This window comes from Zonotrichia leucophrys, chromosome 2 (genome assembly GCF_028769735.1).
Source record: "Zonotrichia leucophrys gambelii isolate GWCS_2022_RI chromosome 2, RI_Zleu_2.0, whole genome shotgun sequence".
NCBI lineage: Eukaryota > Metazoa > Chordata > Aves > Passeriformes > Passerellidae > Zonotrichia > Zonotrichia leucophrys.
Window position 1 is genome coordinate 48,140,269 of NC_088171.1, and position 22,172 is coordinate 48,162,440.

At 44.3% G+C, this 22,172-nt stretch overlaps 1 protein-coding gene across 1 annotated transcript in view; it reads left to right on the forward strand.

The window, feature by feature from the left end:
* The window catches only part of EEPD1 (endonuclease/exonuclease/phosphatase family domain containing 1), a 63,652-nt gene extending 41,480 nt beyond the window's left edge, over nt 1-22,172 (forward strand). Inside the window, exons 3-7 of the mRNA XM_064704890.1 lie at nt 9,215-9,325; nt 12,752-12,886; nt 14,115-14,247; nt 21,381-21,575; nt 21,673-22,172. Of these exons, the coding sequence (XP_064560960.1) occupies nt 9,215-9,325; nt 12,752-12,886; nt 14,115-14,247; nt 21,381-21,575; nt 21,673-21,872 (774 nt within the window). The 3' untranslated portion in view covers nt 21,873-22,172. The remainder of the gene's footprint in view (nt 1-9,214; nt 9,326-12,751; nt 12,887-14,114; nt 14,248-21,380; nt 21,576-21,672) is intronic.

Genomic DNA, 22,172 nt, shown 5'->3' on the forward strand with positions numbered 1-22,172 from the left:
GAGAAAAGCATGTATTATTACTCATGGAAACTTATAAATAAAGAATGAGCTGTTTCAGAGAGGAATCAATGTCAAATTGGGCCCTCTGAATTAAGAGCTAGAGCTGTAAAAACAAAAAAGAAAGGAGTATGAGATTTTTATATTTTTTTAAATTTTTTAAAGGTAAAATAACATGGCTTAGTGCTAGCAGCCTGGAAGAGGTCCTCCAGATAATAAGCATTAAAAAAAAGGAATTAGGAGGTGAGGCAGATTAAAATAACTTTACAGAAGATGGCCCAGTGTTCTGTAGGGTGGTGTAATCAATGCCTGAAGGAAGAATAAATATTTGAGGCTGGCAATGGTTGTGAGTCATATTAGATGTTTCTTTCTTCCTTGTTTTTGTGTTCTTACCATGGGAAAGAATGCTTGCTCTAAGCAGAGATGTAAATCAGTTGGGGAAAACAGTAATACCAACAGTAGGAAAGAAATGAAGCCACAAAACACCCAACTCACTTGCTATTACCTCTAGATATTATCATGAGATGGAGGGAGATCTAAGCTTACATGCTTAAGCAGCTTTCTTTGATTAATAACATTCAAATATTGGGATTTGCCTGCTCCCTTTCAGTTTTATTTGTTCTTCTTTTACATTAGAGCATTTCCCCCCCTTCCTCTTCTCCCCTGGCTGAAGGTGGCATGCAGATGAGGAGATTCAGATGATGGCAAATCGACAGAGCTCATTTTGTTTGGGGTGCTTTTAGTCAGTGAATAATCTACTGTTCCTTATCACTTTTGTATCTCATGTTTCATAGGATGGTTTTCTGTTTGCTTTCTCTATTAAGGGCTAGGTTCTGATAAACCCATTGTCACCTCCTGGTAGTTCCTGGGTGAGTAAAGTTTTATTCACAGTGGTGTCATTTTACACCACACCGCAGAAATTGATTCCTGGGTTTCATGGGAAAATAATTGATCCAGGATTAAGTATAAAAAACCAAACCCTCAGGCCCTATGGAAAAACAAAAAAAACCACCCTCCCAAACAAACTTAAAACCCCACAAAAACCCCACAATCAGCAAACATCTAAAACCCACACAAACAAAAAACAAACCAAAACCATAAAAAGGGTGTTCCAGAAGCCATTGACTCTTGGTTGCCCAGTACCTGATATCCAGTCCAAATGAGCACATAGTTTAGGTCTCCAGACAACTGCTGCATGGATGCTCATGATTTTTGTGATTCTGTGATTTTAGCACAGCTACTCAGTTGAGTTGGGTACTATTTGATGGCAACATAGTGCAACTGCTTGAACTCACTCAACTTTGCTAAAACCATTGTGATAAAAAAGATATTTTCACAGTCACCAGGGCTTCTTTTTATTCCTTTTTATATGATGTCAATCCCCTTGGCATGCCATTGTAACTGCTAATGATTATAGTGCCTAAGGATGAAACACTGTATTGAAAAGACTACAAGAAGAAGTTTGTGACCATTCTTGATGACCTCTAGAGCCTTAATTTATGAATTATGTTTAAAATAAAAAAAGGTCTTTAGTAGTATGAAAAGAAGCAGTCAGGAAATGTCTTCTGCCAAATGAGTCCATCCTGCGAAGTATAAGTAAAAAGCTCAGCTTGTGAATGGAAACATGAAAAATTAAGAACCCACAAATGTTCTACATAAAGGCCTGGTAGATGTGGCCGTCCCTTTCCAAAGGGAAAGGACAGCACAGATTTCCACCAAGCATCTCTGAAGACACCTTCCCATTAAAAGGCAAACTGGATGAAAGATTGTGAGTATTCAGTTTTGACAATAGGCAGCTGAACATCCCATAGTTCTTCACTAGGGTCCCCAGCACTAAAAATGTGTTAGTGGAGTTACTGTATTGCCTCTTCCAGTTGTTGTTTTGCTGCTCTGTGCCAAAGGCTCTTCCTTGTCTTCCTTTTGAAGATCTATAAAAAGACACTGTTTATGTAAATAATCACCTTTGTTTAGGATGAAGGTAGGAGAACAGGCCAGTGAATGATCTGCACTGTTGTCCTGGGAACACAGTGTTTAAAGGTGAGCAAAGAACTGGGTTTATGGGCAACAATATGTTTTTAAAATCATATATTCAAAGATTACAACAGTAATTTCCTCTTAAATAGTACAGAAAAATAAGCATTTGGGTGGCTGTTGTGAGCTATAATTCATCTGGGAGGGCAGTGTAGAAACTTGCTGTTTCTCATAAGTTTTTCCAAAGCAAGTTCTCAAAAGGGAAAGCAAGTAACTTGGGAGGGCAGACTTTGGCTCCTACCACTCCCCAATGGATCCTGTAAAACCTGACATAGGGAAAAGAAAAAGTGATCTGATTCCAAGAAGTTTGTGTATGGAAACAAACCATCACCCACTTTTGATAACTGAGATAATGTTAAACTTATCAGCATAATTATTTCCGGCACATTCCCGAAGCACAATGGGTGAGTAACACAGCAGTGGCAGGAGAGGGGCGTGTGTCCAGCTGGATCCACATCCAGGGGCTGCTTCAAAAGAGAGTCAAGCTTGTGAAGGGGCTCAGATACCTCATGTGGGAAACAATGCTGGCAGGTTTGACAAACCTTCCAGTCCTGCCAAGCAGCATTTAGCTGCTGCCTAACCCCAGGGTGCCTTAAATGATGGTCTCCTCTGATGCTTTGCTTTGCTGAGACATGGAATTACCCACCTCTGAAACAGGCAGAGGGACTGCACCACTTAGCTTCTAGCCTATGTATAGTTGGGCTTGGAAAATTATCCTTCCTCATCCTGTCGCCTCTGAGAAGCTCAGTCCTGAAGGTTTCCTTTTTTAAAAGTATAAAGCTTAGAAGTGGTTTTTGCAGCAAAGCTGGGAATTCAGGTCACCACAAGGCTAACAGGGGTGAGGCTGTGGTATGGTAAATGTTTGCTCTGTGGTCTGTAACATAGTGCCTGGAGCTGTCATTCCAGAGCTGAGTGAGAATCTGATCTTCAGAGGAAAGAAATCCTTCCTCTGTGGGTGTCTGAACTACTGGTGTACTCTTTAAGGAGCAGAAACAGCATTTTTCCAGGAAAAATGAGTCCTTCTTGAGTTGAGGAAAAAGCTATAGATGCCTTCAGAGGGACCAAGCTTTAGGACCCCAATCTGCACATTATCCCACCAAATGAGCTTTGTATATCCACAGCACACATAGGTATATAGAGGTGGTGACTGTGCCTATGGGTCCTGTATTATTTCTGAAGAAAGACAAGGGGTGAATATTTGGCTATGCTGAAGGACTCTGCCTTGATTTCACCTCTTGCAATGAGTGTATAGAGCTTTTTGAAGGGCGAATTAGGTAATGTGAAGAGTGTGGAAGGTAGCAAGAATTTATTTGGTCATGAATCTGTATGTTTTGATTTAGTTCTAGGAACAACAAACCAGCACAGAAAAGGATGGGAAGGTATTGCCCCAGGTCTCAATGACCCAGTACAAATAGGACACTCTGGCATGACCAAAGGGGCAGATAAGTTTTCCAGGCATGAATCTACGGCCTTTGCCTGTTCAGTGGATTGATTCCTTTTTTTATTTTTTTTCTTTGTTCTAGAATTTTTCTCCCAAGCTTTTAAATTTTTAAAAAATATTTCCTCAGCTCTAATGTCATTGTAGAATTTTGTACAATATTGAGAAAGAAAATTTTTCCATCACAAATATATACATATGGCTAAGGCTAAAACTGATTCCCTGAAGGAGGGGTTGTTCTCCTATGAGAACACTTATAATTATGCCTATCAGACCCCCATCTGCCTTTGTCTAATATCAATACATGAACAACACAAGCAGTAAAGATGATGCAGTCTTTAATGAAGTCTTCCTGAAAGGGACTATTTGAATGGGCATGTGAATAATGAACATATATTAACTTAACATAGGGTCACCCCAGTTTTCCCACATGCTGCTTGTGTGGAATAGAGCTGGTGAGTGCATCCTGCACGGCAGGGGATGCATCTCCTCCTCATGTGTGTGTTTTTCAACTGTGTTGCAAACAGGAAAGGGATACGCTCCAGAGAAAGGCAAACAAGCAGTGAAGGCCTGAGACAACATTCTTGTCAGTGTCAGGCTTTATTCGTAATAAGGCTTCCTTCCGTGCTGTTACACGTGGTTATAGGAGAATGGAGATGTCACTGAAACACCTGATGCTGCTCTGTGTCCCCTTCCTGAGTTGCTCCAGCCTGTGGGAAGTGCATTCAGTGTTACCCAGCTGCACAAGTGTGCTGAGCATCCTGGCCCCGCTGTGTCTTTGATCTCCTCTTGGCTTGCCTTGCACCAGGGTGTGCCTACACCAGGCCAACAGTCCCAAAGCCTCTGACCTTTCCCTACCTCAATAGCCAGTACAATAAAATACAGCACCCACAAGTCTCTTCAGCCCCCAACTCAGCTTTTCCTCCTCACAAATGTGATCTACCAAAACACTCATCTTCTGGAAGTCAAATCAGAAAGTTTTTCTTGAAAACCAAAGGTGTTGTTTTCAGGTTCTTGGAAATACTTCTAATGTTTCTGCTCCTGGCTTTCTGGGTCAGGCTTCCTTAGGGTGAGCCAGCTGTAGCTGTGTCCTGTGGTAGACTGGATTTGGATTATGGGTGCTCAAGTCTGCTTTTTCAATTAGAAATTTACAAACCATCCAGTTGGATGAATAAAGAAAAGATAATGTGCATTTAATTTTTAATTTATACAGTACATAGGAATAGAGCAGGGAAATCAAGTATGGATTAAAAATGAACATTGCCCGATGGTCTCGTGAAGCCACTGTCTATTTTGTTGTATCTTCTATCAGAAATAAATTAGATCATTTTTCAGGATGGGATTTTTATTGGAGAGTGTTGTGGGCCTTTTCCTCAAGTGCCACTGCTCAATTTACAAGGTCTATCTATCTTAGAGCTCTTCTGTTTATCCTTTCTGTGTGCACCAAGCCCTTCATACTGGGAGATGCTCTGTAGCACAAAACAGCCCTTACCTCAAACTGCAAGTGTCTTTCCCCATGGAAAGACAAATCTTTGTTAATATGACATCTGCACATAGCTGAGATGATAAGGAATTGATAGAAGTTTCTTGCTCATCTTTGGTACTCATTAAAGCTGCTCCCTCTAGTGCTTATTTAAAGAAAAGTAACTATGCATATGTGACATCTAGAATGGGAAAATTTATTCTGTCATTCTCATCTCTCTTCTCAATTAAGATGAACCAAAATCACCTTTTCTTTGATGAAGCAAGTAGTTGTTTACCTCAACTGCAGTGCCCTTTTAGCCTGGCAGCTTCTGTGGTGGTAAACCACAATGGATATTTAATTGAGTGCCTTTCTGAAGCTCAGGTGATGATTACTGCACCTAGATGTACCATGCAACAACAACAGGCTCACCCTGCAATCTCCCCTTCACTGCTTTTTCTCCCTGTGCCCTTCTCACAGCCTCTGCTCTGATTCCAGGTCTGAAACAAAGGTATCCTCCAAAGAGCAATCCCTGGCTAATAAGAAATGTGTAATTTATTGAACCCTAAGGCATTGTTTTCCTGGGTCACATTTAGTTTCCTCAGGGTTTAGGAGTAGCCCGTCTTCTTTTTGAGCAGAAGATGTTCACCACAAGGGAGGTCGCTGCCTTGGGGGGGTCCCCAGACCTGGCATTGCAGGAGTAACACTTGGCAGGCCAAGATGTTCAGCATGGAGCGGTGTCATCAGCTGGGAAGGATGACCCTGCTGCACAAATGGGGTGGGCTGCACAAACAGCACCCCAAAATAAAACACAGAGTAACCAGGGCATCGCGGAGAAGAGGTGGTGGGAGCTGCTTGTGTGCAGAATTGCAGAGTGCTCGCTGGCAGCTCTACTAGGGGGCAGAGTTACTGTACTGGACGAGACCAAACTTTATGGCCAAGTTAGATGTTCTTGGAGTGCCCTGGGCAGGCAGGTAGGTGTGTTAGGAAGACTGTAACAGCCTTATGGTCTCCAGCATGTACCAGCCCAGCATATGTTTTTTTCCCTGCTCCCAAATTAGTCCAAGACCCCTTGCCTTCACTTCTCCAGTCACACTTCTCCTCAAATGTGCATTTCTCCAGCTTCTTCCAGCTGCCCTCTGTTCTCTTCCTAAGTCAGCCATAAGTACCTGTCTCTGCTTCTAGACAGGCAGGGAGGGACAGGTGCCAGCTCTTTATCAGGGTGGACAAAGAGCAATTGCATCTTTGGATCCTCCCTTCTTGGGAAAATGACGTGTTATTTATCAGCAATTGCAACAGAGCTTGTCCCAGTTCCTGGGGTAGGGGCTCTTATTGGTGCCCTGTGTGCCAGACAGGGGTCAATTATAGAACTGCAGACTAATTTTTGGTGGGAGAAGACCTTAAAGATCACTGAATCCAATGGGCAGGTAGTTACCTGGCACAAGGAGGTTGATCACTCACAAGCTCAGGCTTCCCTTTGTTCAGAGTATGCCTTGGAGCTTGGTGCTGCCGTGTACCTGTTCCTGGGCAGCACTGCCTATGCCACAAAAACCAGCACCCAGCTGGAGGAGACCACAGGGCATCTTGCAAATAAGCCTGGGTGCTGTTGGTCTCACTGTGTGTGTGTGTGTGTAAGCTTTGACTTGGTATATGTAGGCTGTAATGAAGAGGCTGATTGAATTTCAGGAAACTTGCAGCTTGAAAGGCTCTAGGGAAAAATAAAGCTAGAGCTCTTTTCCTTAGGAGGATTTGGAGGGGGGAAGTTGTTTTGATTAACTGGGATTTTAATTTTTCTTTACCACTTGAAGAACTGCCTCTCAAAGGGGTTGGCAGAGCTCTAACTTAGCTTTGCAAAAGAGGAAAGGCATTTTTTTTTCATTCCCAACGTGGACTAGGAGCTTGTCTGTATATTTTTGCTGCATGAGGGAAAGCGTAATGTTGGTTGACGTTGGGTTTTGTGGGCAGAACAAGATGATTTAAAAAATGCCATTCTCACTTCAGCAAAAAAACATGACCTCAGCAAGTATGCTGTCACAGCTTCAAATATGTGTGCCTGTAAGCCTTGGAAAATGAGTACAGATTGAAATCAGCTGCTGTAGGCCAAGTTCTCCATGGCTAGAGCCATATCCAGAATGGGCTTTTTCTTCTGAACAAACTGTGTAATCTTATTTGTTGTCTTTTTGCTTCCACAAAGTCAAATCAAGGCCTTAAAAAAAATCAATTTGAAGGAAGCAAACTATTCAAACTAGTCAACTGCAGATGCTCTTTTTAATAAAATGATGGTTTCTGTAGGATTTTTTCAGTCCAGTCATATGCTTTGTGCTGGCTGGACCTTCTAGGCAGCTGCAACCTAGAGATAAGTCTTTTGTCAGGTTACATTTAAACTCCTCATTTCAACAATATTTTGTTTTTCTGATTCAAATTATTTAAGTGTAAGAAAACTCATTGACCAAATCCACTGTGCTTGAAGACATCAGAATGGCATCAGGAATGAATAATTATTGCTGCTGTGATTTATTGTGTTAGCTGGGTAGCACCTGGTGATCAGCTGAGAGCAGAGCTGTGTTCCCAGGCTGTGCAAACACCAACCTACCTCTGAGTTCCATAAATCAGCCCAGCCCCAGCACTGCCTGAAGGTACATAATGGGCAGCAATGTGGTATGTTACTGTGGCATCTTGAATAAGAAGCCCCAGCCAACCTCTGCACGTCAGAAAACTGTTTTAAAAGCTGAGCCAAGCGTTTTTGCTTTGGGTATGCAACCAGAACAGCTCTTGGTCTTCTGAGGCAGGTATGGGTGCCTGGGCTGTGTGTGTCTGAGAATCAATGCCTACAGCTTCAGCCTGCAGGGTGCTGAACTTGCAGACAAGGGAGTCAGCAAAAGATCAGGATTTGATTTTAGTTTCTGAATCATAAGATAAACATGAAAACAACTATGCCATTATTTTACTGATATCTATGTAGGAAATACTTATATCCATGCAGCTTTGTAGCTCTTCAAACTGTATGAGAAACATCCCACTGCAAAGAGTCACTGTGCACATGAGGTTATTGTTTGCCTTGCAAATCCTTTGTTAAATTGCCGCTTGATCTGGAGGGGTGTTCTGGATCCAAGATTTTGTCTGAGGATCCTTCTTGATGGTGAAAGCTTCTGCCTTTCAACCCAGTTTCTCCAGTACCAGAACAAGATGATGCATGGTGGAAGTCCCTGTTGCTCTTTCACAGGGATGAGATTTTCCCAGCCCCTTTCCCCACAGCCAGAACCTCTGCCACAACCAGGGCATCTGACTGCTGCCTATCCCTGCCAGCTTCCAGCCAGAGCCTGCCTGGAGCCAACATCAGCCTTGCAAAGGACTCTAGCACCTGTTGAGCCTGGTTTTGAAAAATTCCTAACAACAAGTATTCCATATTGTCTGCACCAAGGAGTTTCAGATCCCAGAAATTCCAGGGTGGTTTTTCTTATTTATTTTTTTAGTTAGTTAGTTGGTTTAGTTAATTAGTTACTTTTATTTCAATCTCAAGATGTTACACAGGCAGACTCAGGGGCTGTCCACAGTGTCCACAGTTCTGGTATCTCTGATCTGCTGGGCATTAGGATGCAGCCCCTCTAGCTCTGAGCCTGAGCTTGGACATGTGATGGTGTCTGAGTGCTGTGGCTGTTCAGCAGTGCCCAGGGAGATGAGCAGCTCTGGGAAGCATGAGAAGGATGTGCTAGAGCTGCGTGCAAGTGTGCAGCTGCTTCCTTCATGCACGGAGGAAATGGAGCACGTGTCCCTGGCGTAAAGTCAGAGGAGCCCTAACCCCAAAGCTCCAGCTACTGAGCTTGGCCTACACCCTTCCTCTCATGTCGTGCTGGTGGCTGTGCTGTTGGAGTGGGGCCAGCCACGCTATGGGGGCCTTCTGCCCCCAGGAGGATTCTGCAGCTGTTTGTGAAGCCCCAGGCCGGGGTGGGATACGGTGCAGCCAGCATCTTCGGAGGCAGCACAGAGGAAACCCCTTTCCAATCAGACAAGTAGCTCTGGAGGAAAAGAAAACGGTCTGAGGGATAAATGTTCTCCTTGCAGGACTTGCACGGAGTTACTTTAGTTTTTATTTATCTCCAGTTTGGGGGTGAGTCAGCCTGGGATGTTGCTCAGACCACCTCCTTTGCAAGCCTTCAGGGAAGGCAGACAGCACAGCCTGTGCTCCTCTGTGCCTCTTACCATGCTTTACTACACACTTTATTTTGCAATTTTTAAAAAAACCTCTCCAAGCTGATGTTATTTTTTCCCCTTTCCTCTCTCTCTAGTTTTGTATGGAGCTGAACCAGCCGACGCTGCCAAACATCCGCAAGTGGAAGGGCCCTAGAGGATGTTGGAAGGGTGTTGTTTCCGAAAAACCCTCAGGCCAGCTACACAAGGTACATTAATCCCTAAGTCTGAACTTTGGCTTTGCTTTTTTCCCCCCCTCTAACCAAGGACATATTTTGAATGTTCGAGGCAACACTTTTTGGCAAGGTTTGTATTTCTTGTTTTTTAAGCTGGCTGTTCCTATAGCTTTTAATTTGACTCTACAATTTATGTTTTGGAATATCTGTAGCACACTTGTAAGGAGGAAGATCTGTGTGTGTATTTGGTGTGTGTGTTTTTGGGGGAGGTGGACAAAAGCAGAACATATATATAGATGAAAAGCCATGCTTTTGGACAAGGTAAAAGTTCTGAGTTTTTCCCCTGGCAGACTGTAGTACTTCCGACATTTTTTGTGCAAGTCACCTGAACTTGCTCCCTGGTGCTGCACTGGCTGGCATTTGGAAGGGCTTCCCATTTTCCTACCATTTTCCTAGTTTGCAAGTGAAGAGCCCTCAGAGGAGCCCTGCAGCCTGCCATCCTCACCTAGAAGAGTTTAGCTTTTGTGTTCCCCAGAGTCCTCGACACAGCTGTTAAAAATACTGTGGGCTCCATTTGAAATCTGCACCGTGCTGCACTGTGCTTTTCCCTGCAGCATCTTCTGCCCTGGGAATATATACATATATGTGTTTAAATGTGTGTATATAAATGTATTTAAATGTATTTATGTGTGTATATATATATTTATATATTTAAATGTATTAAGTATATAAATGTACTTAAACTATAGAAATGTAGACATGTATATAATGTGTTTAAATGTGTGTATATATATATATATATATATATGGTTAAATGTGTACTGCAGAGAGGTACTGATTTATAAGGTAGTGACAGCTGCACCTGCCTACTCTTGACAATATTCAAAGTGTAGCTGCTCTTGTCTGGACATCACTGACAGTGCCCAAAAGCAGTTTCTCCCAAGGGAAATCTCTCTTTTTCACCTTTAAGGGTGCTAATGAGTTTCCAGAGCAGTGCCCTGCTTGAGCTGGAGACTGTTGTTGCTGAACAGGGTTGTTCTCATGGTGCAGTTGTTGCAGTGTGGATGTTGTTGTGAGCAGAAGCAGGATCTGAGACCTGTCACATAACAAGTAGTGCCTGTTAGCACACAGGGCAGTCCTCAGCAATTTATTGATCCAGAATGATCCATTCTGAGCACTGTTATTGCTAAATAAGTGGCTGCAGCTGTGTCTTATAGCCATGCTGCTTAGAATCCACATTTCTTTATTTTGGCTTTCCCAAATCAGGTTGCATCACCGTTCACTGCTTTTGGACTCATGTTTTCTCAGGTGCACCTCCTTTTATTGCCCTTCTGAGAAAAACACAAGAATGAGGGGAAAATAAACCCAAACAAACCAAAACCCACCACCTGGGCAGCATAAGGATTGTACTTTGGCTAGACAGACACAGTGTAAAGAAGGATCTGGAAAGATACAGAGTGCCTGAATGTGTCTGAAGTTTAATACAATCCACACTTAATTGCAGTGCAGAATGTAAATGCCCTTCAGGACATTTTTATTTGTGGCTGGAGTTTTCCTTTGGGATCTCTTGTTAGGCCAGATCATAAAAACACTGAATATAAATAGCTGTGCAAAGTTGTTCCCTCCACTTTTTCTTTTTTTTACTAAGAATTATTAATAAATATCTCAGAATTTCTATGTTAAATTCAGAGTCTTTAGTCAGTTCTTTCTTGAGCTGTACTTCCAAAGATAACAATGGCAGCTTTGACTACAGGGTGACTAAATAAAAATTATCACCCACGTTGTTTTACGGACAGGAATATAAGGATGAACAGTTTCCCAAGTTATGGGAGAAATGTGCAGCCAAACTAAGAATAGAAACTTTATCTATTGACTCTTCCTTTTAGCTGCTTTAACAGGAATCTGGCTGAGCTGTAGAATCCTTCAGCAAGCCAAAAAGTCTCTTCTTTTTTTGGGGCTAGTTAGTCTGTCAGGTTTGAGCACTGTGTACACAAATGCAGTGAGGTAACACAGTGTAACCCCAAGGACACAGCATCTTTGGCACAAGGTGATTTTGGGATGCTCTGTGGGGCTAAATAACACAAAATGGTGGATGGTGCTTCTGGCTTGTGCTTCCATACAGTTTGAGCATTTCAACCAGGCAGTTACTTGTGACTGCCATGTAGATAAAAATGGAGCCTGGAAATAGCCAACAGCTGTTGACAGCAGTTTTATTATTTCACATCTTTTCCTGTATCAGTTTTTAGACCTTAGGCTTCTTACTGGTAGAATAATTTTATCAGTATTTTAAAGGTGACTTATCGAAGGAGCTACCAAAGAATTTGATCCAGCCTGAATCCCTTCAAGGCTCTTGGGAAGTCAGCAGAGCAGTTAACACTTTTTTATTGCAGCTGAAATGGAGAAAACTCTCCCTTAGAATAGATTTAATTGTGATTTGCTAAGGGAAGTGGGTCTCAATGATGCCAAGGGAAACGGTGTCTGGGTGATGGGAGAAGAGGCTGACAGTGTTTGAATTAGATACTGCTGGTGGTGTCACCAGCATAGACAGCTTTCTGAAAATGCCAATTCCACGTCATAAAGTGATCAAAAAAAATCCCATTCAAGATGATAGAAGCAGAGCTGAAAGGAGCAGAGAGCTGAGTATGAAACATACAAGCCGGAAAAGACAGAGAAATTGATAGGGCTGAGAGGTCTAGACCAGATTTCACACTAAGAGGCTGAAGGGGCCAGGATATTTATAGCTTGCAGCTGAAAAAAGGCAGTGAGATGGTGTGGAGCCTGGGGAGAAGGAACAACTGTGCACAGCATTGTCTGCTGCAAGCCCTAGCAGTCACCCGGTGAAACCTCCAGGCACCAAACTCATGGTTAGACAATTAATCATGAGGGCAACAAACTGCCTCATTACTGACCACACTCAGAGGTATCCAATGCCTTGCCTGGAGTAGGAGGAAATGGGGACAGGTCAGCCCAAACACGCACACGAGGGGCAGCATCCTTCAGCCCTGCAGTGGTCCTGACCATGCTCTGCCTCTGGAAGATAAAACAGACTGTTAAGTCCCTGGCTTTACTGGAGCAGTGCTGGAATTAGCTGGGTGTCCAATAGCCAGTGTGCAGATGTGAGGGGCTGTGAGTAGCAGAGTGTTGAGTGTTTCAGCTTGGCACATGCACTCTTCAGTGAAGTCAGTGGAGCTTCCCAGGGAGCATTCCTCCCACATCTGGTGGGAGTTTTGGTAGGGGTGAACTGAAGAAGCCTATTTGTCCTCTGTATCTTCCACTAAAAGCCCAGGAAACTGCTTCTGCTTTATGCTTGGGCATAGCCAATTGGGCTTCCTGCCCTCGGCAGGCACCATGCCTAGAGATAGATAGATAGATAGATAGATAGATAGATATGGGGCTGCCTTAGGGCAGAATGTTTTGTTTTTACCATCTTGTGACCGTCATTTCTCTTTTTAATTCCAGGGAGTTGAATATTCTGGCTTCCTCTGGGATACAACAGCTGGCATTGAGCTGAAAGATGCTTCGTCTCAGGAGACTGCACAGACCAATGGCAACGGGAGGCACTCATATCCTCACCCTTATCTTGCACATTTCAAGGTAACTGCCACAGTGCCAGTCCAACCTTGCAGAACTTTGACTATAAAGAATTTGGCTATGGTGAAAAGAGACACAGCCTTCTCACTAATAAAAATTTGCATAAGCCTCTGGCCCTTCTTATCACTGTCCCATGGCTTGGTTATGGATAGGTGCTTAATGCACCTTAATACATGTGGTAGTTCACCACAATCAGTCCTTTCCCTTGCTCCCATGGGAGCAAACCCTGCTGCAAGGGAGTATTTGAGAACCTGAGGGTCAGTGGATCTGCAATAGCAGCCAGGCCACAGGGCTGGGATTCATCAGTGCCACAAAGAGGGATGAGTGCAGGGAGAATGGAGATTAATTTTGTATATCTATATACACACACACACACACATATATATGTGTGTGTGTGTGTATGTATATATATATATATATATATATGTATATGAGTATGTTTGTGTATAAGGCACAGTGCTTCAGTGAGACTTGGGTTGGCCTATGTTCTGTTGCTGTCACACTTCAGAGTTTCCATTTTAAAGCTTTTTCACTAGGGCCAAATCAATCTAAAAGAACATAATCACTTCTGGAACCAGTTCTTGGGCATATGCTGGAGCAAATATATGAGCAGAGAGAGCCCATCTCCACACAGGGTGTGATGAAAGGGTCCAGTTTAGGGAACTTGACATCTCTGGTAATGCTTTGAGAGAAGCATTAATTGAATAATTATTAATAAATAAAGTATTAGTAATAATTGATCATACAAATAGGTTGAAGTGATTCCCAGAAGGTGAACAGGAGATTGCAGGGAGCCAACAGCTCCTTTCAAGGTACATTAAGTTTCTGGTTAGTCTCTGTGACAAGGCAGGGCTAATCACAAGACAGCAGTAATTAGCCCCTGTAATGACCATGACATTATTTGTAGCTTGTTAACAACTGGTTTGGCATAAACTGATTTTCATAAGCAGCTGACTTCTTTCTGCTGACTTTTTCACCACAGTGGTGAAAGGAAGCTGTTTGCTAATGCAAACCAGTTTCCCCAGAACTGAGAGGGTATGAGGTTACTGCAAACAAAGCTGCAAAACGCAAATGCCTCCCTCCTCTTCCTCCCCACACTGAGACACACCAAGCAGTGTGAGTCCTACTGCTCCAGATTTACCACTGAAGCTGCTGGGAGCAGGCACGTGGTTTTGTGTTGTGACCTTCCATTCCCCACGTGCAGGCACTGATTTCCCCTCCTTGCCCCCAGGTTGGAATGAATGACCTGACCGTGGTTAACCTGCACCTGGCCCTGCCGCCCTGCGCGGGGGAGAACAGCGGCAAGAACCACGACAGCCACAAACTGGCAGCCTGCGCGCAGAGTTTGCAGGAGACTCTGAAAGGTAAGGCACGGGTTTTTCCTGCCAGCTGTCACATGCACACTTTCTAATTCGAAGGAATTTTTAAAAGACTGAACTTTGTCTCAGTGAGCATTTCAGAAATACCCTTATCAGCCTCACAATTGTCTTTTACCCATATTTGTGTGATGCATAGCGTGACAAACGTGCTTTTTCCTTGCTCATTGTCTTACAGTCTTTCCTAATTAACACAAACAGCACAGGAGATCCTACTGGCTTTGACACCATTTTTTCAAATTAAGTTCCTTCTGGTTTTGTGCTACTGTGACAGCAAGTTCTGCCAAAGGAAAGAAAAGTCACTAGAGTTGAGACCTTATTTTAAATGCTTTGTGGAAATGACACCTACCTGATATAAGAGCACAGCTTTATTTTTTTTCTTCCAAGAGAAGTAGTTCTATATATTTAATTTTTGAATAATTTGAAGCTCTTTGGAAAATCCAATGTAAATTCGCAGATGGCTGCTAATGGAAAAAGAGACCAAATCCTGCTTTGGTACCTGGACGTAATATGTAGAATAATTTTATTGATTTGAAATAAGTTGCTCTGGCTTTACACCAGGATGAAATGACACCAGAATTTAGACCTGAGCTTGAGCACTGAAATAGGCAGCTGGATTTCTTTACTTCATTTCTGTGAGTTTGCTTTTTACTTTGAAGCTTGCAAATTATGTTTAACTTCCTGCGAAGCAGAACAAAGCAGTTTAGATTCTAAACATTGCTGATCTTGTTATTGGAACAGAAAAAGTCCAGCCCTTTGTTTACTGCTCAAGAAAGATGTGAAAGGGTTGCAAGGTTATTCGCGTGATGGTTTTCAACTTGGCCCAGCTCAGCAAGTTTGGTCACTCGGAAGTGTTAATGTCCCTCTTGTATAACTCAAGAGGTATTTGCAGTTTCTCTGCGTGCTCTATTGTAGTTCCTTTTGAGCTGCAGAAGCCAGTCAGAGCTATTTTGAGTGCTACTGATTTAAGTGTTTGTCCACGTACTTTAAAATTGGAAAGGATGAAGGTAAACAAAAGGATCATTTGTTTAATCCCCAAAGGCTGAACTGAAACATGGGATAAATGTGTAGCTCTTCTGAAGTCAACTGAGCAGCACTTCCACTGCATCTAAATTTAGACTGTTGGTGTTCTCTTTATTTCATGTTTTAATATTTTCATATGGCCAGCACATTACTGGAGCATGCTTGTTCTTGGTGTAGTCTCTCACCAAAGAAGAAATTCAGATTCCTCCAAACTTGTGGGATGTGGTCTCCTAAGGAAATGGTAGTGCACACATGTGACTTTGAAGTACAGAATTACCCTGCCAAAATGAATTTCATGCTAAAAATGACCACCATCCTCCAGTTTCTTCCAAATTAGTCCACAAAATATGGGCAGTAAGAACTGGTTTGTGTGTGGGTACTGCAGTACATTTGAGTTTCTGTTCCCATTTTGCTAACAGATGCCTGTTCTACTACCTTTTATTCTTACTAAGAGGCAGGTGAGCATTTGAGGAACATTGTTTACTATCCACAGCCTCCCTAAACACAGGGTATAGTATCTCCATATTTCTCCCATTAGATTGGTGGGTCCTGGATCCTTTTTCCCTCTCTTTTCTTCCTTTCATCAGTACTGGAGAGATGCAGTGGCTGTCAGCTGCTCACAGCTAACTCTTTGCAGCAGCTCTTCTGTCTTCTCCCAAGAGCTCCCCCAGTTTGGCTCCGGTGTGGTGCCCATGGGCACACACAGATGTTATTCTGGATGTCCTGGTGGTGGCTGGACCCAGGGAGCAGGGTGCTGGGTGCATTGAGAGAGTCCTGAGGAGAAGAGCTTGCAGGTGCTGGTGGATGAGTGGCTGGACATGACCCAGCCATGTGCACTTGCAGCCCAGAAAGTCAGCCTCATCCCTGGCTGCATCAAAAGCAGCGTGGCCAGCAGGGTGAGGGAGGGGATTCTGTCTCTCATGTGACCCCACCTGGAGAGCTGCATCCAGCTCTGGGATCCCCAGCGTAGGAAGGACATGGACCTGTTGGAGCAAGTCCACAGAAGGGCTGTGAAGATGATCAGAGGGCCAGAACACCTCTCCTGTGAAGAAAGGCTGAGGTATCTGGGGTTGTTCAGTCTGAAGAAGAGAACACTTAGGGAATATCTTACAGCAGTTTTCCAGTACCTAAAAGGAGCCTATGAGAGAGCTGAAGGGGGACTTTTTACAAGGACATGTAGTAATGGAACAAGGGAGAATGGCCTTGAACTGAAGGAGGGTAGTTTTAGATGAGGTATTAGGATATTAGGAGGAAATTCTTGATTGTGAGGGTGGCGAAGCACAAGTTGCCCAGGGCAGCTGTGGATGCTCCTCCCTTGCTGTATTCAAGGCCAAGCTGGATGGGGCTTTGAATGCTCTGGTCCTGTGGGAGGTGTTCCTGCCATGGCAGGGGGCTCGAACTAGATGATCTTTAAAGGTCCCTTCCAACACAAACCACGCTGTGGTTCTGTGATATCTTCTCCCACTTGGCTTGGCCATGTTCCATGGGTTACCCATGCATCAGGGACTGGGCTTACAAGACTTCTGAGAAGACTTCTTAGCAGCCAATGTAACATCACATCCTTCCATCATATGTGTGTCACTCTGTCCAGGAAGGATTTGAGCATTTAAGAGTCTGTTTAATTCATGAGGGAGATCATCCAGAGCACGATGAAGGGCATGGCAGGAAGTGTGTCCTACAGAGGTCCCCTTGCCCTGCCATGAAGCAAAGGAGGGTTTCCCAGCTCCTGCAGAGAGGCAGATTTCAGCACTGCAGACCTTCTGCAGGCACTGTCAGTCCCTCAGCTGATTGCCTTGGCACTCCAGAGCTCAGCCACTGCAGCAGAGGGCTGAGTTAAGCTTCTGCTTTGCTTTGCTGGCCAAGAGCCACCCGCAGGCACTGCCAAAATTTGCCGGTGCTTTAGTGAATTTGAAGATGCCTTTGCAAACAGACCAGACTTATTTTTTCACCTGAGGAGTGCTCCATTGACAAGGCACAAGGCACATTTGGGCCCAGAGGGTGTGAATGTGTGTGAGCACTGCTGAGAGGTCACGAACAGGACACGTGCCTGGCTGCTGTGGGCTGTATGCCACCACGTCCCAACAGATGGAGACTCTGGGTCCTTGTGGACAGTGCAGTCTGTGTCAGGGACCTTTGCAGCAGAAGATTGGTTGTTAAGAGAGCTCCTGCTGCTCTGTCTGTTGGAGGAGGAGGAGGACCAGATTGCATTAGCCGAGGAGCCTCTGGCTCCTGAGGAGCAGAATCAAGCCCTGCCAGTCTTAAACTAATTTTCTCCAAAAGAGGAGAATCACAGCACAGCACCAATAGGATTGTCTTATTTTCTGTTTTTCTCTCCATCTGATTGTAGCTGTGGGCATCATGATTGCAGTTTTTGATCAGTTATCATCCCTCATTATGAGCAATAGCATGATTTCTTCCAGAACTTTTGCTAAGTTTGGCTGAGAGCCATTGGGGCTCATCCATGAGACCTCTGAGAGCAGCAGCTGCTGTGGGCAGCTCTGCTCCCTGCCTCTGCTGAGAGACCCAGGAGTGTCCAGTGAGACACAGTCACACACTTGGGCACATCCAGGCGGGTTCACTTCCTTCCCTCTCATGGCTGATGTCTGTCAAGGTCTTGGGAGACAGACAGACACGAAACTGCAGTGCTGGCATGCATGATGTTGTTGTTGCAGGAGCTGGCAAAGGTAGGAGCAGGGCTGAGAGTGAGCCAGGACAAAGGGGCAATGAAGTTGGTGGTTGTCTAGAAAACTGGTGGCTTGCTCTTCTTTGCTTTTAGCACAGGGCTGCCTGATGTGTTCCCCACTCCTCTGCAGTCTGAGAAGCCATGGAAGCTCCTCTCAGAGGGGAACCAAAAGTACTCCCTTCTCTCCCCAATGGCAAGTGGGGTTTCAGCTTCTTTAACAAGCTCCAGCCTGTTCTGTCAACTTTACACTTTGTTATGATTTTATGCTTAGTTATTCTGCATGCAAATTCTAAACGGGTGAAGAATATAGTGATTTCCTCCCTGGGCAGTCAGGTGCAAGCTGACTTCTTACCTCCTTCCAAGCACGCATCCAAGTGCTGGATCATGTATCCTCTGCTATTTCTAACCTCTCCAGAATGGAAAGGTTAAAATTTTCAGTCAGTTAAAATTTTCACTTGTAAGTACAGTGGGGTTTTTCCATAGATATTTTATGTAAGGGAGGTAGTCTTGAAGATTTGCTAAAAAAAGCATGAGTAGTTTAGGATAGAATAGATTGGATTTTGTGCATAATCAAGGTACTGCTGTTAAGGTCCCAGCCTGTCTATCATTTTTAAATACCAAGGATGTGCTCCAGAGGTTTCTGTAATGGCCTTTTCCAACATAGTGTGGAGATGGAAGGAGCCAAGTGCTGCCTGGGCCATTAAGCAAGTGTTAGCACGGAAGGACCAAAGTTACACTTCAGGATTCCTGGTCCTGCCAAACAAGAAATCTTGCAGAAGATCTTTGTCATGAGATGTATGCACAACTACCAACTCACAGTAGGCATGGTCATCCCATTAGAAAAAGACTGATTTTTCTTTTGGGCTCTGATGGAGCTTTAAAAAACTCAGGTTGAGATTCAGGTGGGTTTTTTTCCTTCAAAGGTGGGAAGACTGCTGTAATGAATGCTTTATAGAATAGTATTTAAATTTCATTTATTTACAATATGATTTGTGACTTAGAAAGGGCAGAGAAACCACAAATATTTTCACTAACTATTCATTACCCCTCTTCATCTTAGCAAGTACCATGTTTTGAAGTATTTGTGAGTAATATCCCTTCAATCTTGCTTGCTCTCTTGCCTTTTCCCAGTTCATCTTTTCTGCACTGCAAGACAGGAGTGGCATAGATTTTGTTGAGCTTGTGCTCCCTCTCCTGGAAAGTGACTTCTACAGCAACAGCAAAAAATGAGGAGGTTTATCCAGAGCACTGAGTGTGGTAGAGAAAGTCTGTCCATCCCATCCCCTCTCACACTTCAATCCCAGGAAAGAAAAAGCCTATGGGCTATTCATAGATCTCTTCTCTGAAGTCAACTTGGGATAATTTTTTTTGTGCATTTGTGCCTCATTTCACCATCCTTCTTGAGTGCCAAGTAGTGCCTTGGTAGCATCTCTGGTCAGCTCTCAGCATTCTTCTTCAGTTGTCTTGTCAGACATTTCTGGCAGTGGTTTGAGAGGTGTGTGCTTTGTCCTCTTACCCAAGGGCACAGGTGAGATGTTTGCATCCACATCTGTGAGGCTAGGAGATTGGGGTCTGGAGTTTCTATTCTCCTTTATTAAGGCTGGAAACAAAACATAACTGAAGGAATTTTCTGTTTCAAGTTGAGCAGTATCCCTTCAGTCAGCCAGGCAAAAGAAAGTTGGTCTAGGCAGGGAGTGTCTGTGTGGTTTCTCACCTCATCTTCTGCCATCAGGTTTGCAGACTGCTCCTTGGTCCTATTCCTTGGGATTTTTTAATGCAGAGGTTAGAATGAGCACCGCACTTTTGGCATTGTGGTGTATACCAGCATAAGGCTGCGTCTTCCTGGGTTCCTCACAAAAGTGTTCTTGAATCTTAAAGAAAATATATTTTAAAACAATGTCTGCATAAGTTAAAGCCAGAAGATATTTCTTGCAGAAAAACGAAACAGAAAAAGGGAACAGATTTCTAAAAATTTCTGAGACTAAAACTGCTTGTCTTTGAGTTTGTCGCTAACAGGGAGTAGCAAGGAAAAGACACTAATCTTTGGGCTTCAGTAATGCTTGTCTCTCACAGTGCCCCTCTGGACAAAATGTCCAGTACACATGTGGATAACCACGTTACATGATGGGTGAGCAACCAGGTCACAGATCAGGCCCAAAAATTTACAGTGAATGAGGTGACATCAGGCTGGCATCCAGTCACTAGTGGGATTCCACAGGGCGCCATCCTTGGCCCAGTTCTCTTCAGCATCTTCAGTAATGGACATGGGACTTGAAGAAATACTAAGTTTGAAAACAACACTACACTGTGAGGAGCTGGCAGCTCCCTTGAGGGCAGACAGGTCCTGCAGAGAGACCTCAACAAACTAGAGAGATGGAAAATCACCAACCATATGAAGATTAGCAAGGGAAAGTTCCAGATTCTGCACCTGGGATGGGGCAGCCCTGGTTGTGTGCACAGACTGGGGAATGAGAGGCTGAAGAGCAGCCCTGTGGGAAAAAGACCTGGGGCTCCTGGTGGATGGCAAGTTGAACATGAGTCAGCAGTGCCCTGGCAGCCAGGAGGGAAACTGTGTCCTGGGGGACATCAGGGACAGCATCACCAGCTGAGCAATGGAAGGGATTGTCCCGTTCTGCTCTGCACTGTGGTGGCCTCACTTTGGGTTCTGGGGGCAGTTTGGGGTGTCACAACAAAGGAAAGAATTAAGCTGTTAGAGAGTGTCCAGAGGAACACCATGAGGATGGTGAAGGGCCTTGAGGGGAAGTGGTATGAAGAGCAGCTGAGGTCACTTGTCTGTTCAGCCTGGAGGAGAGGAGACTGAGGGGAGATCTCATTGTGATCTTGAACATCCTCAAGAGGGCAAGAGGAGGGGCAGGTACTGATCTCTTCACTTTTGTGCCCCGGAACAGGACCTGAGGAATGGCCTGAAGCTGAGTTTAGAGGTTTATGTGGGGTATTAGGAAGAAGTTCCTCACCCAGAGAGTGGTTGGGGACAGGCTCCCCTGAGAAGTGATCACAGCACAAAGCCTGCCTGAGTTCAAGAAGTGTTTGGACAATGCTCTCAGGCACATGGTGCGACTTGAGGTGTCCTGTGCCGGACCAGGAATTGGACTCAATGACCCTTTTGAGGCCCTTCCAACTCAGCATTTCCTATGATTCTATGACTCTATAATAAATGAGATTATATTTAAAAATAAGCATCAAATGTATACTGGCTGGTTTTATTGTCATGAAGAGAATGGCTATGAGTGAACAGTCAGTGAGAAGGGCTTTAAACAGCATTTCTTTCAGGAGTTCAGAATACAATCACTTTGTTTATTCAGTATTTGTACTTTTCCTCTTTCCATTAATCCTCTTGTACTTGAGTGATGGATGTCCATTCCTCCCATTCTTCTCTATTTTTCTTGTTTTCCAGGAGAAAAAGATGTAATAATCCTTGGAGATTTTAACCAGGCCCCAGACAGCAGCGACCATGACATCCTGAGGAAGGAGAAGTTTCACCACCTGGTCCCTTCCAGCACCTTCACCAACATCAGCACAAAGAACCCACAAGGGTCCAAGTCGCTGGATAATATCTGGATCAGCCGGAGCTTGAAAAAGGTTTTCACAGGTAGAGTTGCTTGTTTGAAGTCGTGTAACCTTTATTTGTGTCAGGCTCACTTTGGGCAGTGTCACCTAACGTTTCCCTGTGCCTCTCTTTGCTGCAGGCCACTGGGCTGTCGTGCGAGAAGGGCTCACAAACCCATGGATCCCCGATAACTGGTCCTGGGGTGGGGTGGCCTCGGAGCACTGCCCCGTGCTGGCTGAGTTTTACCTGGAGAAGGACTGGAACAGGAAGGAGGTGACGCGGAACGGGAACGGGGTGACGGTGGAACGCAGCGACTCCCACACGAAGCACGAACGATGACGTGAACTCGAGGGTGCCTCTCCTGCCACCCAGGGAAGGCTCTGGTCACTCATGACCCCACGGCAGAGCAGGACTGCCTTCCCCTCCCTCTAGTTCCTGCTCTCCTCCCTGCACCTAGAAAGCATCAGCACATGATTTTGGTGGTCCTGGCTTTGAGCCCCTCCTGGACAGTTCTGGACGGAGCCTCATGGCAGCAGATAAATCTGCAACTTTTTCTGGGGACACAGTGGACATTTCCACACCTGGAAATTTGGATAAGAATTGTACAGAAAAATAAAGTGTACTTTTAATATTGGAAAA